The 24,564-nt window shown below is 42.7% G+C and overlaps 1 protein-coding gene across 1 annotated transcript in view; it reads right to left on the bottom strand.

Annotated features, from left to right (window-relative positions):
- Window positions 1-24,564, bottom strand: part of CPQ (carboxypeptidase Q) — a 216,888-nt gene that overhangs the window by 176,984 nt on the left and 15,340 nt on the right. The window contains exons 2-3 of the mRNA XM_063130980.1: window positions 15,703-16,180; window positions 4,211-4,418 (exon numbers count right to left, since the gene is read on the bottom strand). Coding sequence (XP_062987050.1) covers window positions 4,211-4,418; window positions 15,703-16,135 — 641 coding nt within the window. The 5' untranslated portion in view covers window positions 16,136-16,180. The remainder of the gene's footprint in view (window positions 1-4,210; window positions 4,419-15,702; window positions 16,181-24,564) is intronic.

Here is a 24,564-nt window from a genome sequence, read left to right as displayed (position 1 = left end):
ACAAAGCCCTATGAGGAGAGACTGAAAGATCTGGGCATGTTTAGCCTTGAGAAGAGAAGACTGAGGGGAGACAAGATCACACTCACACAGAGGAGGGCCAGGAACTCTTCTTGATCATCCCAGAGTGCAGGACAGAATAATGGGCTCAAGTTACAGGAAGCCAGATTCCAGCTGGACATCAGGAAAAACTTCCTGTTAGAGCAGTACAACAATGGAACCATTTACCTAGGGAGGTTGTGGGCTCTCTCACACTAGAAGCATTCAAGAGGCAGATGGACAGCCATCTGTCAGGGATGCTTTAAGGTGGATTCCTGCATTGAGCAGGGAGTTAGACTTAATGGCCTGATAGGCCCCTTCCAACTCTACTATTCTGTAATTCTATGGTTCTGTGATTATCAGAATGGGGACTAAACTAATATGGCACAGAGGGTGTGAGGAAATACTATATATATGTACAGAAGTCATCAAATTTTAACTGGCCTTGCTATTTTTACTTGCCAACCAAAATACTGGTCTCATTCCTGGCATCCTGCTAAGACTCTGAAATGCAGCAAAAGATTGGGGAAATCTCCTGCTCCTCTCTGGTTCCCACAATTCACTTCACAATTGTGGCAGTGGGGAAAGAAGTCATTCCTCTCTCCAAACCGCCCCCCCCCCCAAAAAAACCCTCCACCCCCAGCTGAGTGGAATCCAGAGATTCTGTCCACCCGAAGTTAAAGCATAGACTTGTCCCTTGATCTGATCCAGCATGGCTTTTCTTATGTTCTTAGACCCACTGAAATGAAGAGGACTGAAGTTAGACTAACATTGTAGCCGTCCATCTGGAAGCACTGAAAGTGAAAAGGCTAAGAAAATGAGTGGGATTCAGTGTATAGGTGTGGTGTTATTCTGGAGACACACATGTTTTAGACTCCACAGACATCATTATTTAGAAACCTATTCTTAACTTTTTCTTCCTGTGGCCCAGCAGGTCTCTGGATGTTCTATACATCCAATGAAGTAGTCAGATGGAATCAGCACTTCCAATCAATCTGTCCAAAATAAAATGGTTCAAAAAGCAATGCAACGTGAGCTGACAATGCCTCCTGATGCTGGCTGACAAAAGGGTCTGTGTCCAGCTGAGCTTACTCAGTGCCGTTTGTCAGTAGGGCAGACAAGGAAAGACACAACAGGTGGTAAAGAGGAGGCGTTGAAGGCAGAAAATCTATGCTGGCTAGGACATTGCCTCTTGTCACTTGCAGACACAGCTTTGTCACTGTGGAGTGGCAGCAGGCCCATGTGTCATCCATATGACATTTTAAAAAAATGTACCAAAGGCAGAAAAGTAACACACTCACTTCTTTCATATTAAGATGTTTTCTTGGTAGCAACAGCAGAATAAACTTTTCATCCAACATTACAGACACCATGCCTTCAAAACAAATGGGTACTTGCCATCCATTTCATCTCTCCATTCTTTAAATTGAAATAAAAACCACTACCAGTACCCACTAACACTTGAGCAGCAAGCTCTGGAAAATTCAGTCCCAATCCACGTCCTTTATTTGCAAACTCCTGACTCTCTTTTTAATCTGGTTCCTAAAATGTGCAGTTTTTCCAGACTGTGTGGAATGGAAAAAATGGCTTTTTCAGAGTATGAGTGCACTTAAGTAAAAATAATAACAATCCTGCATATGTGTCATAGCAGGAGCGTTTAAAAGTCGCTATATGACATCCAAAGCCATGCCAATGAATTTCAGACATTAGCTTATATCCGAATGGATGCAAAAGGCAACTTTCTAAAATTTGATCTAAGATTGCTAAATACGAACTATTCTATAAAAGATTGAAATGAAGCATTAAGATACCTTAGGTAATTTCTGTGTGGGTACGTGTAGCCAAAGTTGTAAGCAGGTATTATAGAATGTCTTTACTGCTTAAATGATGCAGACATTAAGGCAAGCGACTGAACTTAAAATTTCCTTGCTTTTTAGTACACTAATACATTTTGCAGGAATCTTCTCTGTTTCTTAAACTAAAGGATGTTTTTGATCTGAGGGTTCTAGTGTTGTCACTGGATTTCCTAATTAGACAGCTTGTTGGTCGAAATTTATCTGATTGTGTGCTCACCTTTGTAGCAAGCCTGGATTGAGGTATTTTGAATTTGCTAGTATTTTTTTTTATTTCTAATCCTTTGTATTACAGAGTTTTTGTATGCTTATCTGTATTGTTGGTGTTTGCATTTGAAAAGTTGATATGACCATCATGGTTGAAACAACAAATACACAAACTCAATTACTTGGACTTCGCAATTAAGTTCAGAATTGATTGTGAGATTCGGAACATGTGAGATAAAGAAACTAGCACAAAGATTCTTCCCCCTAAATTTTCAGTCCCATTAGCTGCTTCCCTCATCACCTCCGTAGTTCTGGTGCAGAGGAGAATGAGGACCCTGCAGATCCAATTTATGTTAAAACATACGCGTGCATTTTTGTGCACACATTTGTAAAATATGCATGTTAAAGAAATCTTCCAATGAATAAAGCGGGTTTTGTGTGCATTTCCTCTGAAATACATTGTATTTTGGTGTGCATTTTGAAGTGTTCACGTTTTTTGTGACCTTCCACAACCCACCCCCAAAAACTGCATCTTAAACTTCAGAAACGTACAGATTTCACTGGCAAACTGTGTTCCTGATCACGTTTTGGTTCAGGAAGTGCAAATTAAGTAGGTTTGCACTAAAATGCAAAGCCAACCGATTTCTCGCCCATCCGTATGTACAATACGAAAAACTGGTGACACAAGATCAGGCTGGGAACGGTGACTTTTATTACTTAGTGCCTCCTTTCCAAATCACACCTTCAAACTTACTTAAATTCATTCCCCAGCCATTCACTTGAGGGATGTAGTGAACATCCATTTCAGGGATGCTTGGTGATGCAAGCACTTTAGAGATGTGGCTGAGGTGGTTTTTTAAAATAGCACACTCCTGCAGCACTTTTTTTTTGGGGGGGGGCATAGATTTTTAGCAAAGTCTAAGCTTTCCTTGCAAAAATAATATTCTGGTCTTTCTGGTTGTCAGAAATCAGGACCAGGAGACTGAAGCTAAGCCAGTTTTAATAGCCAAAACTGCAGACAGACTGTCTGAAGGAACCTCACTAGTTTTCTACTATTTTACAATCCACTTGCATATCATAAATGTTAGATGGAACTCATTTCTGAAATGCCATGATTCAATTTTCATATATTAAGGGGTGAAAATAAGCAACTGTTCCACTTCTGCATGTAATTCCTTTGCTGTCACAGTGAGCAGGCTCCAACACATCTTACATTTGCCATGGTGTCACCTCTGAAAATGGACTTCCCTGGGCAATTGATGCCCTTTCCCTACCATAGTGTGAGTCAGGGTCATTATATTGTGATCTCCAGGCCCACCCTTATGCAGAGTGGGATATGTGGGGACTCAGAATGTAATGTCCCCAATCCACGTTCAAAGGTGAAAACTTTCTGCATCATGTTAGGAAGAGGGTAAGTTGCCACAGCAACTCCCTTCCTGGAGTGCCTACAAAGTAAGCTACTCTGTAAACTCATCAGCTGGAGAGGAAAAGGTTCACGTCACAATGCCTGTTACAAGCAATGCCCTCTGCTTTAACTCTGGAGAGGGACAGGGTCCAGGACAGGAATGTTGGGGCAACTGCTAAGCGCCCACACCCCAACAGGAGCCCAGTGGCAAGTTGCTTTTCCTCTTCAGCATTGCAGCTGGCTTAGTGTATCATCTGAACAGGCCCATTTAGAATGGGAGAGCCTTCCCCGCCCACCCCACAATGTATCTTCACTCTATATACAGATTTTTTTTTTTTGGAAAAGGGCTATTTTTCCACTCCCCATGCTGGCGACGCTGATTATTTTAAAGAAACAAAAATTTTAAACATGCATGTCTCACCATTAGTGTTAAATGCAAGGTAGAGAAAAAACAACAACCTGTCATTCTACAGACTTGTCATATAATCAGGAATTTCCCAGATAATTACCAAGGTTCCAGCGAGAAAGCAGCTCCGGATGTCAGCTCCGCACTTGAACAACAACAACAAAATAATATAATATACAGCAAATGGTTCCAGCAAAACCACCTCCTGTTTATTAGAGGGAGCATCCATACTTCCAGAGCAGGCTGAAACACTAAGCCAAAGGTGAAGTGAAGTGTGATCCACGCTAAACAACAACCCCTTACCTATTAATAGAAAATGGAGCAATAGACTTGATAAGAGATGCTTTTGCTCCCACTTTAGCAGCTTCTACTGCTCCTCGACTTCTGTACAGCACAGTTTCACCGTAATTGATGTAACGCTGGTTGTAAACAATGATCTTTCCGTGGGCTTCCTGAGCTTTTTTATGCAGTTCATCAAAGGAAGACACCACTAGGACTTCAGCTGTGATGCCTGGAAATGAAAAATCAACAGAGTTATGGATGTAGGCCTTACCCGAGACATTTCAGTGCCTGCGGTGAAAAATCCAAATGACATTCCTCCCTTCCACTAATTGAGACTGTACAATTGCACAATTCCTGTTCATTTGACCAAGGCTTGGGCCTTGTGTATATGCCCTATATTCCCCATAGTGACTGTGCAGTTGCACCCCGTTGGTTGAATGACACAGCCGCCAACTTGCAGCCCCATCAGGGTTTTCCTGGCGGGACTGCGTTTTTTCTAAGTGCCGACTTAACGCGGCTTTTCCAATTGCTCCGATATCACCATTGTTTTTTCTTGTCTGTCAGTGGGGAATCTCAGTTTGGGTTAATAAAATGGCCGTAGCTCTGGGCAGATCCCAGTGCAGGTTAAATGCCAAATGGCCGCCATGACAACGTTAAAGGGGAAGGAAAGTAATGGCAGTTCATATTAAACGAAGATCCTGTCTCATTAAATGAACCACACCAGCGCAGCTTTCAAAGCTGCACAGAGTTGTAAGGGGAGGGGGAAAAGGTTTCTGTGGTTTTCTGGACGCTCGGTTTGTTTCCCATTCCTGCCACCTAACAACAGTGCTGCATTTTTTCCTGGTTGGAAAGCCAGGCAGTTCTATAGATTTTGACTCACAGAAGTGATACTGCAGGATGTTGAGGGATTAGCAAGCAAAGAGGCATCGTACAGATCCCCCTTGGATAAGAGAATTCCCTGGTAGGTTGGGGATGCAATTACAAGTCTGTTCTGTCTGCCCATAATGGCGCCCAAACTTATGGTCTGAGGCTGCTGCCTCCTGTGGAGCCGTGGAGCCAGGGCCCCCAGGGAGACAGCAGTGTCACTTTTTGATTACCAGGGGCACTGATGTCATCTGCCACCCACCCCCCACCCCCCTCAGAACTCCTTATTCCCTTTGAGCTTAGCTGCAATTTTCACAGTAGCTGGGAGGAAATGAATTTTCCCAGCAACAATTTATTGTTTCCTGTCGTAATGCAAAGCATTTTGGGGGTGGCTTGATCTTGAATGACACAAAGAGAGTGTGGCAGACTGTTCATCACAGCAGAGAGGAAAACAGCTCACCTGCCAGACACTGAATGAATGAGACATATCTTCTGGAGTTCTCTGAAGGCTATTTTAAAGGCCCCAAAGAAAATTTGGGCCAAAATGCATTGGGCTTTCTTAAGAATGAAGCAATTTTTCCAGCATCCCTAGACGTGTTCTCTTTATGTGGATTTCTAGTGGATGCTTTCCAGTTTGTTCATACTCGGTTTTGGTCTTGAATGTGCAATTAAGACCCATTAACTTTAGAAAAGACGTCCTCCTGGCGGAGATAAAACTGCTAAAACTGGTTTGTTGATATGGATTGACACCTCTGCCTGCATTTTTGGACTCTCTTTGGGGCCTTGGCTATGGGGACTGTTGCGATGAGTACCTGCACTTCTAAACTTACTGGCTGCCTCATCTGCCCCTATGTTAGAGCGCTGTATAGATATGTATGATGCTAGCTAGGTCTGGAACCTGCAGGACAGGCATTATTTATTATTATTATTATTATTATTATTATTATTATTATTATTATTATTATTATATCCTGCCTTTTCTCCAATATTGGGCAATATGAGACGTACTGACTGCCTCTGACCTAGGAAAGCAGTCCTCCCACCCCCCAGAAGTCGAAAAGCTGTTTTGCTCTGTTCTGCTAGGATGGCCAGTCTACAGCACTGGCGATGGGGAAGCTGACCAGTGGGCCATAGGTAGACCCCCTTTAGGGAAGAGCAGTTCTCTGCGCAGTAACACATCCACAACCTCAAATTAACACATGTGCCTTCATCATGCTTGCAATCAGCCAGAGTTCACTAATAAAATGCTAGAACAGGAAGAGATGATGATGTGATGTCCCCCGTTGGGTTCAAAGGCTACCATTCTTTCCATTTCAGAATGCACGTACAGCACACATTTTCAAACATTTTCCTTGGCTGCTGAATCACATGAAGCATTATTATGAAAGGGACAATCTACCAGCAAGTTTCTCTTTCAGGAGGCTCATTTGAAATGAATCCAATCTATTTTCTATACATGATTTATTTTACCCACGGGTCAATGGTGAAAGTGATTTATAAACATACAGAATCAGTGGCGAGGCTGAAGGAACTCCTTCCACTAGGTTTTGCTTCTCCCTTTTTTTAAAAAAGGAGACGTCCAGTTTCTGAATTTCCAGCAGAAATAAACTCAATTATTATTATTTATTTATTTATTTATTTATTTATATAGCACCATCAATGTACATGTACAATGTACAACAAAAGCAGGTTAGAACAAAAGGATAGACATTTCAGCCTGGTTCAGACAACACCCTAAACCATGCTGCTTAACCACAAAATGGGTTAAGAGAATTTTGTGGTTAAGCAGCATGGTTTAGCGTGTTGTCTGAACCAGGCCTTCCTCTCTACCTACCAGCAGCTTTGCCTGAGAGAACAAACTAGTGTTTATAGGTAACAGTGGTAACCTACCACCACCCTCACCCCATGTATATTTTCACAGAACATTCATTTGGGAACATCGCATTTCATGTTTTGTTTTGTTTTACAAAATCTTTTACAAGAGGACCACAGTGCTCAATTCAAGATCCTACCTTGCAGTTTGGTTACAGAGGAAAGTGGAAACTGTTCAGTAACGAAAGAAAGGCTCTGTTGCTAAACACAGACACCATAATGGCTGCCTGGAATCCCACCACTATGTATTTTACCTAGAAGCCATTAAACACACGAGTGGAAGCTAAAGAAACAAATGCCAGCCACCCTTCCCAACCCAAACTTGGTTTATTCCAGAAATAATGAAAGAGAACTGGACTCTTCCTATAGTTCTTCAGTGTACCACTGTTAAATACAATTTCAGTCTAATCTGGATGCTTGTAATCCGTTTCATATGCTGAATCTATATCTATCTATCTATCTATCTATCTATCTATCTATCTACACACACACACACACACACACTCCCCTTTGTCCATAATCCATCACCCCTTGTTTTCAAGGTGAAGCATGAAAGATAGATTTCTGAAAGCAGCTAGCCCTCAACATTATATGAGTAACTCCTTCCTTCCAATAAGGAAAGAGGCTCCCCACCACTGGTTTACAACAAGGCAGTATATGCTTAGGAAACCTTTTCACATGTTACACAAATGCTAAGTAGTTCCCGGTGTGGTTAGAGACAGTCGACTTATTCAGGTGTTTCACTTCGGTCTACAGTAAATGCATGAGGAGGGGGAGCTGTGTAGCTCAACTCCCCCTCTGTCACCATTTTCGTTGCCCTCAACATGTGGAGAATGACTTTCTGAAGGGCAGAACCTCCTGTATCCATGGATGCATTCCAGCAATTTGGAACCCTGGAAAATCGCATGGAGAACTTCCACGGACAGAGAAGGCTGTCCCCTCCAGAAAATCACCCTCCCTGTGTAGAAGATGACTAAAACAGTGATGAATGAGGCAGGGCTAGCACACTCCCCCTCCTCGTGCATTGAATGTACCCAGGAACAAAATGCCTGAACGGGGCAACAGTTTCATTGGATCAAGGAGACCTAGGGCACAATTCAACATGAATCCTACCTACAGTGTACCCATTGAAATGAATGGCTAACAAATCATGATGAACAAGTCCCATTCATTTCAATGGATCTACTCGGTATTAAAAGAATTGCATTGGCTGCCTACATGCTTCCGGTCAGAATTCAAGGTGTTGGCAATGACTTATAAAGCCCCAAAAGGCTTCGGACATCGGTACTTGAGGGAGCGCCTCTCCCTATGCATGCCTGACCAAAATTTGAGATCTGTTGGAAGAGCCCTCCTCTGCATCCTACTAACACGAGACATACATTATGGTGGGACATGGGAGAGGGCTTTCTCTGTTGTGGCACCCTGCTTGTGGAATCCTCTCCCCTTGGAGGCCCAACTGGTACCAACACTGGCTTCATTTCGGTGCCAAGTTAAAACACGGCTTTTTATTGAAGCCTTTGAGGGCTAATTCTCCAAGGTTACACATAGTTTTAAGTGTTTTTAATTGTTTTGCTATTTTTTAAAAAATTCTACTGGTTTGGTTAACAATTTAATACATTTTTAGCTGTGTAAATTATTTATGTTTATATTGTTCTGATTTTATCTGTACGCCACCTAGTGATCGTACAGATAATCGTATCAGATCCTAGTGATAATATGAATACTACAAATCTTTTAATAAAATAAATAAATAATAATACTCTAAGAAGGACTTACATTGGATTTTACCCATTGGGCCCAACCCTTCTCAGTCACAAACCTTACCAATGGTGACCAGGGTTGCTGTGACAATATCAGGGGAGGATCACATGTGCCAACCTGAGATCCTTGGACAAAGGGCAGGATGCAGATAAAATCACTAACTATTATCAGGATCATCAGTGGGACCAGCTCAATTGTCCGGTGTGATGATCTCCAGATGATCTCTAGGACCACAACTCCCATCAGCCCAAACCATCATGCTGGCTAGGGATGATAGGAGTTGATGTTCAGCACATCTAGAGAGCACCAGGTCCAGGAAGGCTTCTGTAGAGGGCTTTCATGGGTGGTTGTTCATCATCTCCTTCGTATTTCCTCTGCTCAACTTGATCTGGTTCAAGACTGTGTAAATAACAAAGAAGCAGCAAATCCAGAGCCATTATCAGATCCTGATCCTGCTGAGTTACATTTTTACCAGGAGGGAGAGTGCATGATGAGGCACTGCATATGATCAAGATGACTGAAACCCAATCCAGACAAGAATGAAATAATAATGTTGGTAGGGTTGTTATGTGTCCTACTTTACAGCAAAAAGTCCTCTACTTGGCGGGGTCCTCTATTTGAAAGACTGTCCAGTCCAAGTCAAGTTTATAGAGAAAGAACCATATGAAGAGAGACTAGAGGCTTTGAAGTTGTCCATCAATAGTTAGGACCCAGATGGGGAGCAGACTGAGCAAGTACACAGGTCACAGTCTTCCCCACTATGGTGAGATGTACTCCATTTCTAAATCTGCATCTACAGATACAAATTAGCACTTGTAAAATTTGTGCAAATCAATGTCCTTTTTTATCCTTTGTTTTTTGGTGTTTTTTTGGTGGTGAGGGGGAGATGCATTTCTTCTTTTTTGGTGATATAAGATTTTTTCCCCCTGCCTACATCTAGCTTCTGGGAGAACAAGAATCAAGAGGGGTTATGGGCAAAAGGACGTTGGATTTTGATTCCAGAAAGATAAGAAAAGGGAAAAAAAAGTATAATTGGCTGGCTTGCCCTGACTCCCAACATTTTTATTTTTTTTGCCAAGTGTCCAACCTGCCAGATTTGAGTACTGAGTGCAAAATCTACTGCTGTTACTGTTGGCATGTAAAGAGAGTGAACTGATAGACTCCAGCCGCTCCTAATGAAGAAGAGTTTCACCCATATACCTAAGAAATGTCTCAGTGACAGGATCATCCGCAAGGCTGGAATTATGCCAGTGGAAATGAAGCCACGGTTCTGAAAATTTTCATTTTCCACTAGAAAAATCAAGGTCTCTGCAGGCTGGCACTGCAATCTACATGTCATATCAGCTTCGGTAACAGATGAGCAGAATTGGCACCAGGTAATTCATCCCAGTGCTCCATTTATACACCGCATCAAGCGATAAAAACATAATAACATACGCTCATGATTGCTCATCAAGGAGAGAAAGAACAGTAGGTATTCTTGACAGTTCCTTGCTGCATTAATGAAAGACGCCTCCTACGAGCTGGTCTCAAGATGCTGGCTCCCTTTCACTGCCTGCGCAAGCCCTAAAAATCCCCCAAAGTAAATCTTCAAATGCTATGCTGAGTTCCCTAAGGCTAGAAAATGTGTATCCTAAACACAAAGTACACAAAAACTCAAGAAGGAAATTCATAAAATAGCGGCCAGGGAGTGGGGGTGGAATAGTCAGGCTGCCACTCAATTAAAGAAATCTTAGTCAACGAATCAAATGACTTTATAGGCTAAAAACCATAGTTAAGTCCCACTGAAATTAAGGGGATTTAACATGTCTTATTCATTTCCATGAGTCTATTCAAAGTAGGATCTATGTTGGATTTTATCTTGAACGCTCAATTCATTAAATAAATCTGTATTATTTATGTATGATTTTAAAACATTTACAGTGCAATCCTTTGCATGTCTACTCAGACACATGTCCCATGGAGTTGAATGGGACTAACTCTTGTTGTTGTTGTTTATTTGTTCAGTCGTTTACGACTCTTCGTGACTTCATGGACCAGCCCACGCCAGAGCTTTCTTTCGGCTGTCGCCACCCCCAGCTTCCCCAAGGTCAAGTCTGTCACCTCCAGAATCTCATCCATCCATCTTGCCCTTGGTTGGCCCCTCTTCCTTTTGCCTTCCACTTTCCTAGCATCAGCCTCTTCTCCAGGGTATCCTGTCTTCTCATTATGTGGCCAAAGTACTTCAGTTTTGCCTTTAATACCATTCCCTCAAGTGAGCAGTCTGGCTTTATTTCCTGGAGTATGGACTGGTTTGATCTTCTTGCAGTCCACGGCACTCTCAGAATTTTCCTCCAACACCACAGTTCAAAAGCATCTATCTTCCTTCGCTCAGCCTTCCTTATGGTCCAGCTCTCGCAGCCGTAGGTTACTACGGGGAATACCATTGCTTTAACTATGCGGACCTTTGTTGTCAGTGTGGTGTCTCTGCTCTTAACTATTTTATCAAGATTTGTCATTGCTCTCCTCCCAAGAAGTAAACGTCTTCTGATTTCCTGGCTGCAGTCAGCGTCTGCAGTAATCTTTGCGCCCAGAAATACAAAGTCTGTCACTGCCTCCACGTTTTCTCCCTCTATTTGCCAGTTATCAATCAAGCTAGTTGCCATAATCTTGGTTTTTTTGAGGTTTAACTGCAACCCGGCTTTTGCACTTCCTTCTTTCACCTTTGTCATAAGGCTCCTCAGCTCCTCCTCGCTTTCAGCCATCAAAGTGGTGTCATCTGCATATCTGAGGTTGTTAATGTTTCTTCCTGCAATTTTAACTCCAGCCTTGGATTCGTCAAGCCCAGCACGTCGCATGATGTGTTCTGCATACAAGTTAAATAGATAAGGTGAGAGTATACAACCCTGCCGTACTCCTTTCCCAATCTTAAACCAGTCTGTTGTTCCGTGGTCTGTTCTTACCGTTGCTACTTGTTCGTTATACAGATTCCTCAGGAGGCAGACAAGATGACTTGGTATCCCCATACCACCAAGAACTTGCCACAGTTTGTTATGATCCACACAGTCAAAGGCTTTAGAATAGTCGATAAAACAGAAATAGATGTTTTTCTGGAACTCCCTGGCTTTCTCCATTATCCAGCGGATATTGGCAATTTGGTCTCTAGTTCCTCTGCCTTTTCTAAACCCAGCTTGTACATCTGGCAATTCTCGCTCCATGAATTGCTGGAGTCTACCTTGCAGGATCTTGAGCATTACCTTGCTGGCATGTGAAATAAGTGCCACTGTACGATAGTTGGAACATTCTTTAGTGTTTCCCTTTTTTGGTATGGGGATATAAGTTGATTTTTTCCAGTCTGATGGCCATTCTTGTGTTTTCCAGATTTGCTGGCATATGGCATGCATCACCTTGACAGCATCATCTTGCAATATTTTAAACAGTTCAGCTGGGATACCGTCGTCTCCTGCTGCCTTGTTATTAGCAATGCTTCTTAAGGCCCATTCGACCTCACTCTTCAGGATGTCTGGCTCTAACTCACTGACCACACCGTCTGAGCTATCCCCGATATTATTATCCTTCCTATACAGATCTTCCGTATATTCTTGCCACCTTTTCTTGATCTCTTCTGTTTCTGTTAGGTCCTTGCCATCTTTGTTTTTGATCATACCCATTTTTGCCTGGAATTTACCTCCGATGTTTCTAATTTTCTGGAAGAGGTCTCTTGTCCTTCCTATTCTATTGTCTTCTTCCACTTCCGCGCATTGCTTGTTTAAAAATAATTCCTTATCTCTTCTGGCTAACCTCTGGAATTTTGCATTTAATTGGGCATATCTCCCCCTATCACTGTTGCCTTTTGCTTTCCTTCTTCCTTGGGCTACTTCCAGTGTCTCAGCAGACAGCCATCTTGCCTTCTTGGTTTTCTTTTTCTTTGGGATGTTTTTTGTTGCCACCTCTTGGACAATGTTGCGAACTTCTGTCCATAGTTCTTCCGGGACCCTATCTACTAAATCTAGTCCCTTAAATCTGTTCTTCACTTCCACTGCATATTCATTAGGAATATTAGTGAGCTCATATCTAACTGATCTGTGGGTCTTCCCTATTCTCTTTAGTTTGATTCTAAATTGTGCAATAAGAAGTTCGTGATCTGAACAACAGTCAGCTCCAGGTCTTGTTTTTACTGTCTGTATAGATGTCCGCCACATTTGGCTGCAAAGGATGTAGTCAATCTGATTTCGGTGTCGGCTATCTGGTGAAGTCCATGTATAAAGCCATTATGATGTCTTTTTGGTTGTTGGAATATACGATTGCAGCCTTAGGTTTTAGGTTGTGTGTGTGTACTTCCTTTGGTTTTAGATGGGTGCAGTAGGTATGTTGCAGCCTTTTAGCATTCCCTCCAGTGAGAAAGAAAAATGGGGGTGATTCCCCTGCAGTTTTTATTTGGACTTATTTTTTAACATAATTAATTTTTTTAAGTATGTTGCCCAATCAATCAAGGATGCCTTTCTGTTGTTTAAAAGGGAGTTTAGTGGCTCATCTGAATGCACTGAGTTTTTTACATATTCTGAGTAATTTCAGATTTACTGTTTGTTTTACTTAATCTTTGGCCATAAAATCAACTGTTTTCTTCTAGTATTTAATCAGGAGCCAATCTGCCTTCACAGAAGGAAACCTGTGGTAGAACACTTGAAGTAAAAATAGAAATAATGATAGTTTGTAATTGTATTTAGATAGTGCTTTGAACCCTCAAAAGTCCTTCACAGACATTAACTCAGTACTTGGTACAATAGGGTGACCATATGGAAAGGAGGACAGGGCTCCTGTATCTTCAACAGTTGTATAGAAAATGGAATTTCAGCAGGTGTCATTTGCATGCCTGCAGCACCTGGTGAAACTCCCTTTTCATCACAGTTAAAGCTGCAGGAGCCCTGCCCTCTTTTGTATCTGGTCAAGAGGGGGGCTCCTGCAGCTCTAACTGTTGTGATGAAGAGGGAATTTCACCAGTTGCTGCCTGCATACAAATGACACCTGCGGAAATTCCCTTTTCTACACAACTGTTAAAGATACAGGAGCCCTGTCCTCTTTTCCATATGGTCACCCTACCCTACAATAGGGATACTAAACCTTAAGAGAAGAATTCCAACCTTTTACAATGGATTAAAAAAAACTGCACACAAGCTAGAAAAACAGCAAATGATTGGTGATTTGGGAGAAAGGGGTGTTGCCTACAACAACCCTGTAAGGTTAGTATTATTATCTCATATGGACAACAGAGGGATTGAGTCCAAGAGAGTTTTGGGCTGAGGCGAGATTTGCATGGGGGATTTCTTGCCTCAGGGCCAAACTAGACAATATGTTAAATAGTAAACTAGGAGGAGGGCTTTGTCTGCTGTGGCACCCCGGCTGTGGAACGAGCTCCCCAGAGAGGTTCGCTTGGCGCCTACATTGTTTTCCTTTCGTCGCCAGCTGAAGACCTTTTTATTTTCTCAGTATTTTAACACCTAATTTAACTTAAATTTAAACTCCACTGTTCTAATTTCATATTTTAACCTATATCAATTTTTGCTGTGTGGTTTTATCCTGGTTGTGCTTTTTATATTGTATTTTGTATTTGTGTTTTTAGATTGTTGGTTGTTTTATTATGCTCTTCATGGTTTTAATTTTTGTGAACTGCCCAGAGAGCTTCGGCTATTGGGTGGTATAGAAATGAAATGAATAAATAAATAAATAAAAATAAATGGGGTGAGTAGGAACACAAGGGGCTAGACCTGCCCCTCTCAATAATACTAACATTGGCCATACCATCTGACAAACTAGTGACCAACATCAGTTTGAAGGGATGCTGCTGCTATATTTGTATGGTTTCCTCCACATGGCCAAAGCCCCATATTCCTCACTCCTAAGCAGGTTGGCTCAGGAAGAAATCTCAGTTGATTCAATGGGACATTTCCTGGGGTATATGCTTCGGATTGCAGCCCTGGAAATCCTGGCTGAGACAACGTTGGGATATTATATCAGAATGTCAGGCCCAGATGGATTCTACATGTAAGATCTGTGAGCAGGAGATTAACTCAGGTCTGCTTCTGTTCATGAATCTTCCCAGAGAGAATCTATGTGGACTCTGCATTCAGACAAAGTTTCATAAGGATTTCTCCATAGAGGAAAATTGTTTTGTTGGAGTTGGCACTATTATCTCCAGAAGTTTCCACTGAGATGGAAAGGAGCCATTAAGGAGCCAGGAAAATGTTTTCTTTCCTAGCTTTTTTCGTTCTGAGATTACATTTTCCATGATGCTCTGTGCAGTTCAAAGTGGGGAAAGTATTTCTCATGTGCCACCATTTTTAAAGTAAAAGTAACCATCTTCAGTCAGAAATGTAACTACCACACCAAATAGAGAACATCATCTTAGTAGGAGTTTAACTCAACCAAACCTGTTGTTCACAAGCCAAGCATGGCATTCCAACTACTACACACTGTAGTCTAGCAAGTACTTGGAGGAGCGACGGGGAGGAGGCAATATTGAGTGGAGAACAATATTGAAATATTCTGACAGAGAGGAGGATAAACAGAGTCCAAATTGGGGGAGCTCTGTAAAATAACAACATCATGGTGTTCAGGGCTGTGTTTGAGTGTTTAAGCCAGGGGTAGGCAAACCAGTGTCTTCTAGATGATTTGGATGGCAACTCCCATAATCCCCAATTATTAGCCATGCTGGTTGGGGCTGAGGGGCGTTTTAGTCCCAAACATCTGGAGGGCACCAAGCTGCCTACCCAGGTCTATTCTTAATTTGTATATTTATAAATAAACTCCAATGCTACCCAATAAAATAAAATAAAATAAACACCCACAAGCCTCCAGTGCTCTCCTTCCAAATCTTGCTGCTCAGAGAGCTGGGAAGAGCACAACAGTGTCTAGACTAAATGAATGAGCACAGCCCTTAAAAATGAGCCACTGGATAAATTAAAAAAACAAAGACACCAAACAAAAGTAATTATAAAGTCAACTAGGATAATTAACTCTACAAGTCAGGCAGTCTTTACCTTCTGGAGGAGTTGCAATGCTGCCACCGAGTCCTAACATAGCAATGCTATGGTTGTATGGTTCCACCATCAGTGCTGATTCTTTTCCCCTTTCCCAGTGGGGTATTTTTACTGGCTCCAAGTGGACATTTTCAAGCCCATCCTTCCTCAAGGCTTTGTACATATACTGTATCGCCAGCTCTAAATTTCTGGAACCACTCAATCTTGGTCCAATGGTGTCCACAAAAAGTGTGAGTCTTTCATAGGATCTATTCTGGGCCTTGCCATAAACAGCAAGGTTGATGATCTTTTTGGCAACCTCTGAATAGCCGGCTATTTCCTTCTCAATAATGTCTTCAAAGGTTCTTTGGTGTCCATCATTGTCGTTGCTAAATGGATTCCCTTGGCTTTGAGGAAACAGGCAACTGAAGACTATTAGAAACAGAAGCTTCATCTTTTTTTTCTTTTAGTTTGCTCCACTCCAATTTTACTTGTCAACCTGCAGGAGGAAAAAGACAACCTTAAATCATAAAGCTATTCTAATTTTGAAGTGTGGTAGCCCGTTAAAAGTCAAAAACCAGTCCAGCCTAGTATTGTCAGGTGAAACTGGATTGACAGAAAAGCAGCGCCAATTTGTGGATGGTCATTACTGAAGACAAACGAGGAAGACAACTGAAGAATGTGACACCCCTTGCGCTCTACTTTGGGTTATGTATGGTCGATAGCTTGATAGCTGAGGACCTCTTGAATTTGGGAAAGCACTCCACCTTCCCATAGATTTTTCTGTGGGCTCTACCCCTTAACTCATTGGCTCTGCCTCTGGGTGCATGGGTTTATCCATTTCTTTACTGCTTGGCTCTGCCTTTCACCCGTTTCTGTTCTAGAACAGCAACAAGGAAAGCCAATGTTGTGCCGAGGGTGGCTGTGCTGCTCTTGCTCACAAACATCACAACCCTGATGCTGCCACCCTTTGAAATGTACTTTCGAATTCTCTCTTGGTTGACAAAGAAATCCCTTGGCTTTATTGCTAGGTATCCCATCTCTAAAACGTACACATCTCAAAAATAGAAGAAATGTATCACCCCCAAAAAGGACACCATTTTGCACATGCAAATTGATATGCCACGGTGCAAATTTACAAATAACAATGATACAGTGTTTTTTTCAAAATGCAATGAACATTTTGGTTCAGACAACATGCTAAGTCATGGTGGTTAAGCATTTTGAGCTAAACGTTATGCCATAGGGCCTTGCTAGACGATGCTGGATAAGCCGGCAGGGAGGCGGGGTGACGGCGCGCTAACTCTAGCGCGCGCCACCCCGCCTCCTAGACGCACGACACACAGGGACTACGGAAGCCCTGCAGCGTCGGCCATTTTTTCTTGTTTGTTAAAGGGGCCACGTGCGCCCCGAAGCCGCCGGACAAGGTAAGTTCCTTTTTTAAAAAATTAAGCCCCCTCCTGCCATCCCTGATGCTTCCCTGGCCACTCTTTCCCCGCCCGCCCTCTCTCTCCCCGATGCCATGCCCGTGCTGCTCTCCCTCTCCCCGATGCCATGCCCGTGCCCGCCCTCCCTCTCCCTGATGCCATGCCTGTGCCCGCCCTCCCTCTCCCCGATGCCATGCCCGTGCCGCTCTCCCTCTCCCCGATGCCATCCCAGTGCCCGGCCTTCTACCCCCCCTCTCCTGCCGGGTCCAGCCTTCCCCCCCCCGGCCCGATGGGCACAGCGCTTGTATGAGCGCTGTGCCCAGTCCGTGGCTTTTCCCGGCTACTCGCGAGTAAGCGAGTAGCTGCAAAAAGCCACGGACCTTGCTAGATGTTCCGCAGCCCCGGCCTGAGGCCGGGGCTGCGGAAAAGGCACGCCATAAGCGACTTCGCTTATGGCGCATTAGGAGAGGCTTCAGCGCGGCCTGACCCCGGATTCCCCTGTGCGTCATCTGGACGCACAGCAGGGAAACCAGGCCTCACAGCACGCTAAGGCCTCGTCTAGCAAGGCCCATAGTGTGCTGTGCGAACTATGTCTTAGTGTGTCATGTAAACCATTCCAAACCATGGTAGGTACACAACCATGGTTTAAACACACTCACGTTTGCTGCAAAAGGATTAGTGGTTTAGCGTGTCATCTGAACAGGCCCAATAAATCTCCCCATAGTGGAGAGGACTGATTAGGTGGACCTGTGGAACTGCTCATCCTGCTATCCAAGTGCTAATTGTTGATAGGCAACTTCAAGGTCTTGACTCTGCTCTCCCTTCTTCTGATTATTTGATTGTAAACCAGATTTGCCCTGGGCATCAAATAGAGGACAACTTCTAATAAAGAACTGTCCTCTGCCAGCCTTCCCAAACAGAGGACAGTCCTCTGTAAAGTAGGACACCTGGCCGTTCTATAAAATGTACCCCAAATCAGAAGAAAACGTATGCACGTATGAAAATTGAGAGAAGGGAAATAACTGTAACAGAGATTGAATTGACTGCTTGAGAAGGCTCATTCTACCTCCTCGACACACATAATGATCCTATTGAGATGACATGCTAAGCCATGGTAGTTAAGCATTTTGAGCTAAACATTATGGCTTAGCATGTCATGTGAACTGGTCCTAGCCATGGTGGCTACATAACCACTTTTTTAACACACTCACTATCCATTTGCTGCAAAAGGGTTAGCGGCCTAACCATGGCTTAGTGTGTCATCTGAACAGGCCCATATACACATGGCCTGAGGCAGGTAGGGTGTGGAAGAAATGACCCATGCTGCATTGGGGAGGCTACAGTATGCACAACTATTTTCTCTGGTTTTAAATCTTCTCAATTAGTTTTGTCCTCTGTGCTCTCTCTCTCTCTCTCTGGGCTCTCAATCCGTTTAAAAGAATTTGTCAGGATTTTATTTTATTTTTAAAGTAAATTGACGAGCAAAAATGGTTGGAAACTAGAAGTCTTTGAAATGCCTATAAGGATATTTTCTAATCAAAAACATGACAAAGAATTAAGATGCAAAATGCATATCAAACAGCCTGTATTGTTATACATAAAAGAGGACACAGCCATTATCCTTTCCCTTTAATATTAACCAAGCTGCAATTATAATGCTAAATATTACACTCTTATGAGTTCAATGGTAGGGGGGAAATAAAAGAAACTTATAGATGTCTCTAAATCGATATTTAAGAGGCTTTGTAACAATAGGACCTCACACCGGAACACTTTATTTTCCACAAAAAAACTTAACACAGTCCTTTCTCAGTTTCTAGAATCCCCATAAACCCTTATTAAGAGCTAATTATAATTGTCATAAGAATAAAGCAGGCTTATCTTTAAAGAACTAATCCCAGATGCAAAATTGAACTTTATTCTACAAAGAATAATATTCTCAGCATCAAGTTGTTCCATGCAGGGGCGGATTGCTAATTAGTTCATGGTGTGTGTTTTTTAAGTGCTTTGAAACTGCACAGGTTTTTTTTAAATATATAGAAAACTTCTCTTTTATGTTTGGAGATATTTTTCTTTTTAACGGACTACAGAGCACAGACTACTGGGAATATTTCTAACTCTGGCACAAACTCTACTGAAACACAACATACACAACTGTGCGGATTTGTATACCAGAGATGAATGCCTAGATGCTGCGGAGTCTGTTGAATTTAGTCTCTATACCAATGCTGGTAGACTAGGGTTGTAATCCTATGCGTATTTAAACAGAAAAAAAAGGCCTACAACCCCCAGCATTCCCCAGACAGGAGTTATAAGCCTTTTTCTGTCTAAACATGCATAGGATTGCACCCTACGTAGTTTATTAACAGAGCTCCTTAATTCTAAAGACAGGCCTGCTGCAGGGTTTTAACTAGGTTGTGCACAGATCCCCCAACCTGCTTTGGGGGCTGATTCGGAGTATCGAATTCGGCCCCGATCCACTTTGGACAGACTCGTTTCCAGTTCAGAGATAATAGTGGTCTACCTCAAATGTGTACCACATGTGGCCTTCCAGATGTTTTGGCCTACATCTCCCATCAGCCCTAGATAGCATAGCATAGCCAATGGTGAAAGGAGACAGGAGTTGTAGGCCAAAAACACCTGGAGGGCCACAAGTTGTCCACCTCTGATCTACCTATTTATTTATTTATTTATTTAAGTGGTTTCTAGTCCTCCTAAGACCTCATAACACCAAATAAACTATACCCCTAAGTAATGAGCAGCAAAATGCATTTAGAAAGCAGCACATCCACCAAACATGGACTAAAATAAAAGTCTTAGGGATCTTCTTAAAAGCCAACACCAACAGAGACATGCAATATCTCCTTGGGGACGGAATTCCAAAGGTGTGGAGCTACTACTGAGAAGGCCCAGCAAAAATGACTGTGAAACAAATGTTAGTGGTTTTCAAATTGTGCACTGAAGGAATGCTTGAAATCCATTTGGGGTTCCTCAGTAAAAAAAAAAAAAAAGCCTCGATGATTGGAAGCTCCTGAAGTCAGAGCCTTCTGATCATCCAATACATGGCAGGAGGAGGTGCCAAGGTGATCTTCGCCTCCCCATCCTCCCAGCCTGAATTTTTCACTAGATGGCTTTTTGGCCCGTCCAGCAAGGGTACTTCAGAGGTGGAGGGAAGGAGGCTGGAAGAGACTCAAGATAGTTCGTATCATGGCCTCTCTGGTCTCCTTCCCTCCCCACCCACTGAAATGCCCCTTTCCCCACTCTCTGAAGTCAATTTTCTGACCTTGAAGGGCAGCCAGAATGGTTCTTTCCATGCTGATTGTGAAGGGGCAGGGGAAAGGGGGCAGATCTCCAATGCCGCCTTCCGGGGTCAGAGCACTGTCTCTGACCTTGGAGGGCAGAACCCTCAGTATCCTATGGCCCCTCAGACAATGTCTAGCACCCTAAGAGGATGGAAGCTCTTACAAATAATAAAGTTTCCATAAAAGAGCTTCTCTCACACACATACAAGCACACACCATCCACCTATGCACCCCATTTGTTCTTTCCCCCCCACACACACACACAACCATTCCTCCATACACAATGGTGAAACAGTCTATTTCCAGTCCATTGCAGTTTTGCATGTATTCATTCATAAAGGTGTTCTGTACCATTTCTACAATAATCTGCGACATTTTTTAAAACACACACACACACACATATATTTAAATACATATTGTTGAATGTATTGTATCACAAATAGCTCATTTCTAAATGTATTTTATCCTATAAATACACCTTTGGGTATGTTTTTTGAGTTGAAACTTGCATGACAATATTTGGAGAAATACAAAAGCTGAAGGATAACTGTGTTCCAGTCCACACATTAGTCTAGGAAGCGCAGCTCAGATTGGCTCACCTCAAAATCCAGACATACGAAATCCTAAAAAACCCTAACACACACAAGCATGCACCCCATTCATCCACCATCTATTCACCCCTCCTGCCCACCTCTACCCATCTATTCACACACACACACTCTATTTCTCCTTCAGTCACCACTTCTCTCCCCTTTCATTCCCAGCTGCCTCCTTCAAAAGGAAAAAAAAACTTCCATAGAAGCTTTTTTCCTAAGCATAATTTCTGTGGGGGAGGGATGAGGAGGGGAGGCTGTGGGACAGATCCGAAAGCACCATGGACCAATCCTGAACTGAAGATTCTCAGGCATTGGAGTGGCTCCACCCACCCAGGCTGGCCATTGGCCCTTTTTAACAGGAAAAGGTATAAAGACTTCCTGTTGAGATTGGAACTATGAGAACTGATAGTCTTTCCTGGCCCTCTGCTGGTTCTTTGACTTTGACCTCCTTGCTTTGACTTCTCTTACAATGACATCAGCCAGCCCCTGATTCTCACCTGATGACAGTCTATAGTTCAGCTCTGATCCAATGGTGGACTAAATGCCCTTTTAAGACTTGCCATCACACTTAAACATCTATGGAACCATGATTATGAAATATTCAGGTACCAGAGCACGAAGGCTCAGATGGGAGAATCCATAGCTCAGTGTGATAAAGAATATGCTTTGAATGCAGAAGGCCCCCAGTTCGATCCCTGGCTTCTCCAGGTAGGGCAATGAAAGAACCCTGCCTGAAACCCTAGAGGGCTGCTGCCAGTCAGTGTTGACAATACTGGTCTAGATGGATGAATGGTCTGACTCAGTATAAGGCAGCTTCCTATGTTCCTATGTATACATGGCACTACAACCCTCTAAGGCAGGGGTGGACAGAAGGTAGATCTCCAGATGTTTGGACTTCTACTCCTAGGACCCCCGACTAGCATGGTTCATGGTCTGGAATGTTGGAAGCTGAAGTCCCAAACATCCGCAGATCTATTTTCTGCCCACTTCTGCCCTAAGGCAGTTAAAGCTGCCATTCTAAAGCACTTCACATTACAGAAGTCACAATGATTTAAATGTGGTTGCTTCAGAGAAAAAAGTGTGAAGTTTGGACTTGAGCTGTCGTTTAGGATTGCAGGCTTAAACTGGAAGAGCAGGGATCATTCCTTAAATTTTAAAGGGCCAGAAGCATCCAGCATGTGATATAAACCCAAAATGTCACAACACAAAAATGATAATAAAGGGAAGGAGAGGGAAGCAGTATCAAAATAATCGCCTGGGAGCATTGACATCTATAATGGGAAAAAGAGAAAGAGATAGAAAAACCGAGCGAGAACAGCCCAAATGAACAGAGCAGTGTTTCTATTTGTATATGGTGGGATTTCTTGAAATCCTAGTTGGCACATGCAGATCAAAAGGAGCGCAGCTCATTCATAATGCAGAATGGGGAATGTAGAAAAGAAACAATAGGCGAAGGTTAATAACCACTTAATTGCTAAAAGTTCTCCTAAATCTGTGAATAATCTAATAGTTTCCTATGTTCTTGTTTTGATTGTCCTCCAAGGAGAACAAGAAATCACATACCTAGGAATACATGAGGTGGCTTGGATAACATTGGATTAGACTTTAAAAGCCCCCGGGTAAAGGAAAGAAACTTGCACGCTACACAGGGGAGTCTGATACAGTTAGTAGCATCCAGCAGTAAGTTTGTTATGACAGCTGTGGAATAAGTTGGCTCAGAGGTTAGCTGAATGTGCAATATAAGAGGAATGATGGTGTGTGCTTGCTAAGGTATAGAGATGTTTCCTCGCATGGAAAGAAAGCAGCAAAGGCTGAAAATAGAAGAAATGGAGACATTTCACCAAACGGGCTGCTCTTCCAGTTGCCAAGAGTTGCCTCTTCTGAACTTTTGGGCTCAGAGCTCTGTTCCGCTATACATTTCAATCAAATTTGGTAGATTTGGCCATCTGAGAATTCCCAAAGCAATGATGCATTGCATATGTGTGTGTGTGTGTGTGTGTGGAGAACTATCTATCTATCTATCTATCACACACAAACACACCCTCCAATATGTCATAGATTGGGGGTGAGGAAGCCACGTCTCTCCGGATGTTTGAGGACTACAATTCCCATCACACCCGACCATAGGATGTGCTGCCAGGGGATGATGAGAGATGGAATTCTGTCTGACAACATCTGAAGGAGCACAGATTCTCCACCGCCCTGTCATAGATGGAAAGATGTACATGCTTTATTAGAATGTAGTAAAGACTTTTCATCATCTGCTATATAATGCATTTAGTTTCTCTGCAATAGCAACATACTACCAACATTTTTCCATTTTCAAATGCCAGGTTAAAGATATTATTATTGTTGTTGTGACATTTATATCACACCTTTTTTCTCTCGCAAGCAACTAAAGGCAGCTTATATGGTCTTTGTCTTCCTCTCCGTTTGAACTTCACAACAACCCTGAGAGGTTGTCTTCCTCTCCATTTGAACTTCACAACAAAACAAAAAGGGATTGTGAAGAGCTCCAAATCTCTGCAAATGGGAAGAGTGGGCATCCCAATAGCAGACGTGGTTCAATGTAAGCAAGTGTAAAATGATGTGCGTTGAGAAAAGAAATCCCAACTTCAAGTATAACCTGATGGGATCTGAGCTGGCAGTTTCTGACCAGGAAAGAGATCTTGGGGTTGTGGTGGACAGCTCAATGAAAATGTCCACCCAGTGTGTGGTTACTGTAAAGAAGGCAAACTCCATGTTAGGCATTATCAGAAAAGGAACTGAAAATAAAACTGCCAGTATCATACTGCCTTTACACAAATCTATGGTGCGACCACTCTTAGACTACTGTGCACAGTTTTGGTCACCACACCTAAAAAAAGATATTGTAAAGCTGGAAAAGGTGCAGAAAAAGGCAACTAAAATGATCAAGGAACATCTCCCCTATGAGGGAAGGTTACAACAGCTGGGACTGATTAGCTTGGGAAAAAGGAGGCTAAGGGGAGACATGATAGAAGTGTGGAGAATCTAGATAGGGAGACATTTTTCTCCCTCTCTCATAATATTACAACCCAGAGCCATCCCATGAAGCTGATTGGTGGGACATTCGGGACAGATAAAAGGAAGCACTTCTTCACACAGCACATAGTTAAACACTGGAATTCATTACCACAAGTTGTGGTGATGGCCATCAATTTGGATGGCTTTAAAAGGGTGTTGGATAAATTCCTGGAGGCGAAGGCTATCAATGACTACTAGTCCTGATGGCTATGTACTGCCTCCAGTATCAGAGACACTAAGCTTATATACATCAGTTGCTGGAAAAGATGGGCAGAGGGGTGCTGTTGCACTGTATTCTGCTTGTGGGTCCCTGGTTGACAGCTGTTTGGACACTGTGTGAAAAAAGTGCTGGACTAGATGGACCCTGGGTCTGATCCAGCAGGGCTCTTCTTATGTTCTTATTTAAAATCAGCAGCAAGAACAAAAACAAGAGACAGTGATTTACCAGTGATGGTAAATAAGGAAAGTTGGAATGTATACATATAGCATAGCATATTTATTTATACACATCTG

The sequence above is a fragment of the Elgaria multicarinata genome, chromosome 7 (genome assembly GCF_023053635.1).
Source record: "Elgaria multicarinata webbii isolate HBS135686 ecotype San Diego chromosome 7, rElgMul1.1.pri, whole genome shotgun sequence".
NCBI classification, from domain to species: Eukaryota; Metazoa; Chordata; class Lepidosauria; order Squamata; family Anguidae; genus Elgaria; species Elgaria multicarinata.
The sequence above is the reverse complement of the archived record's forward strand: the minus strand, read 5'-3'. Positions and strand labels throughout refer to the sequence as shown.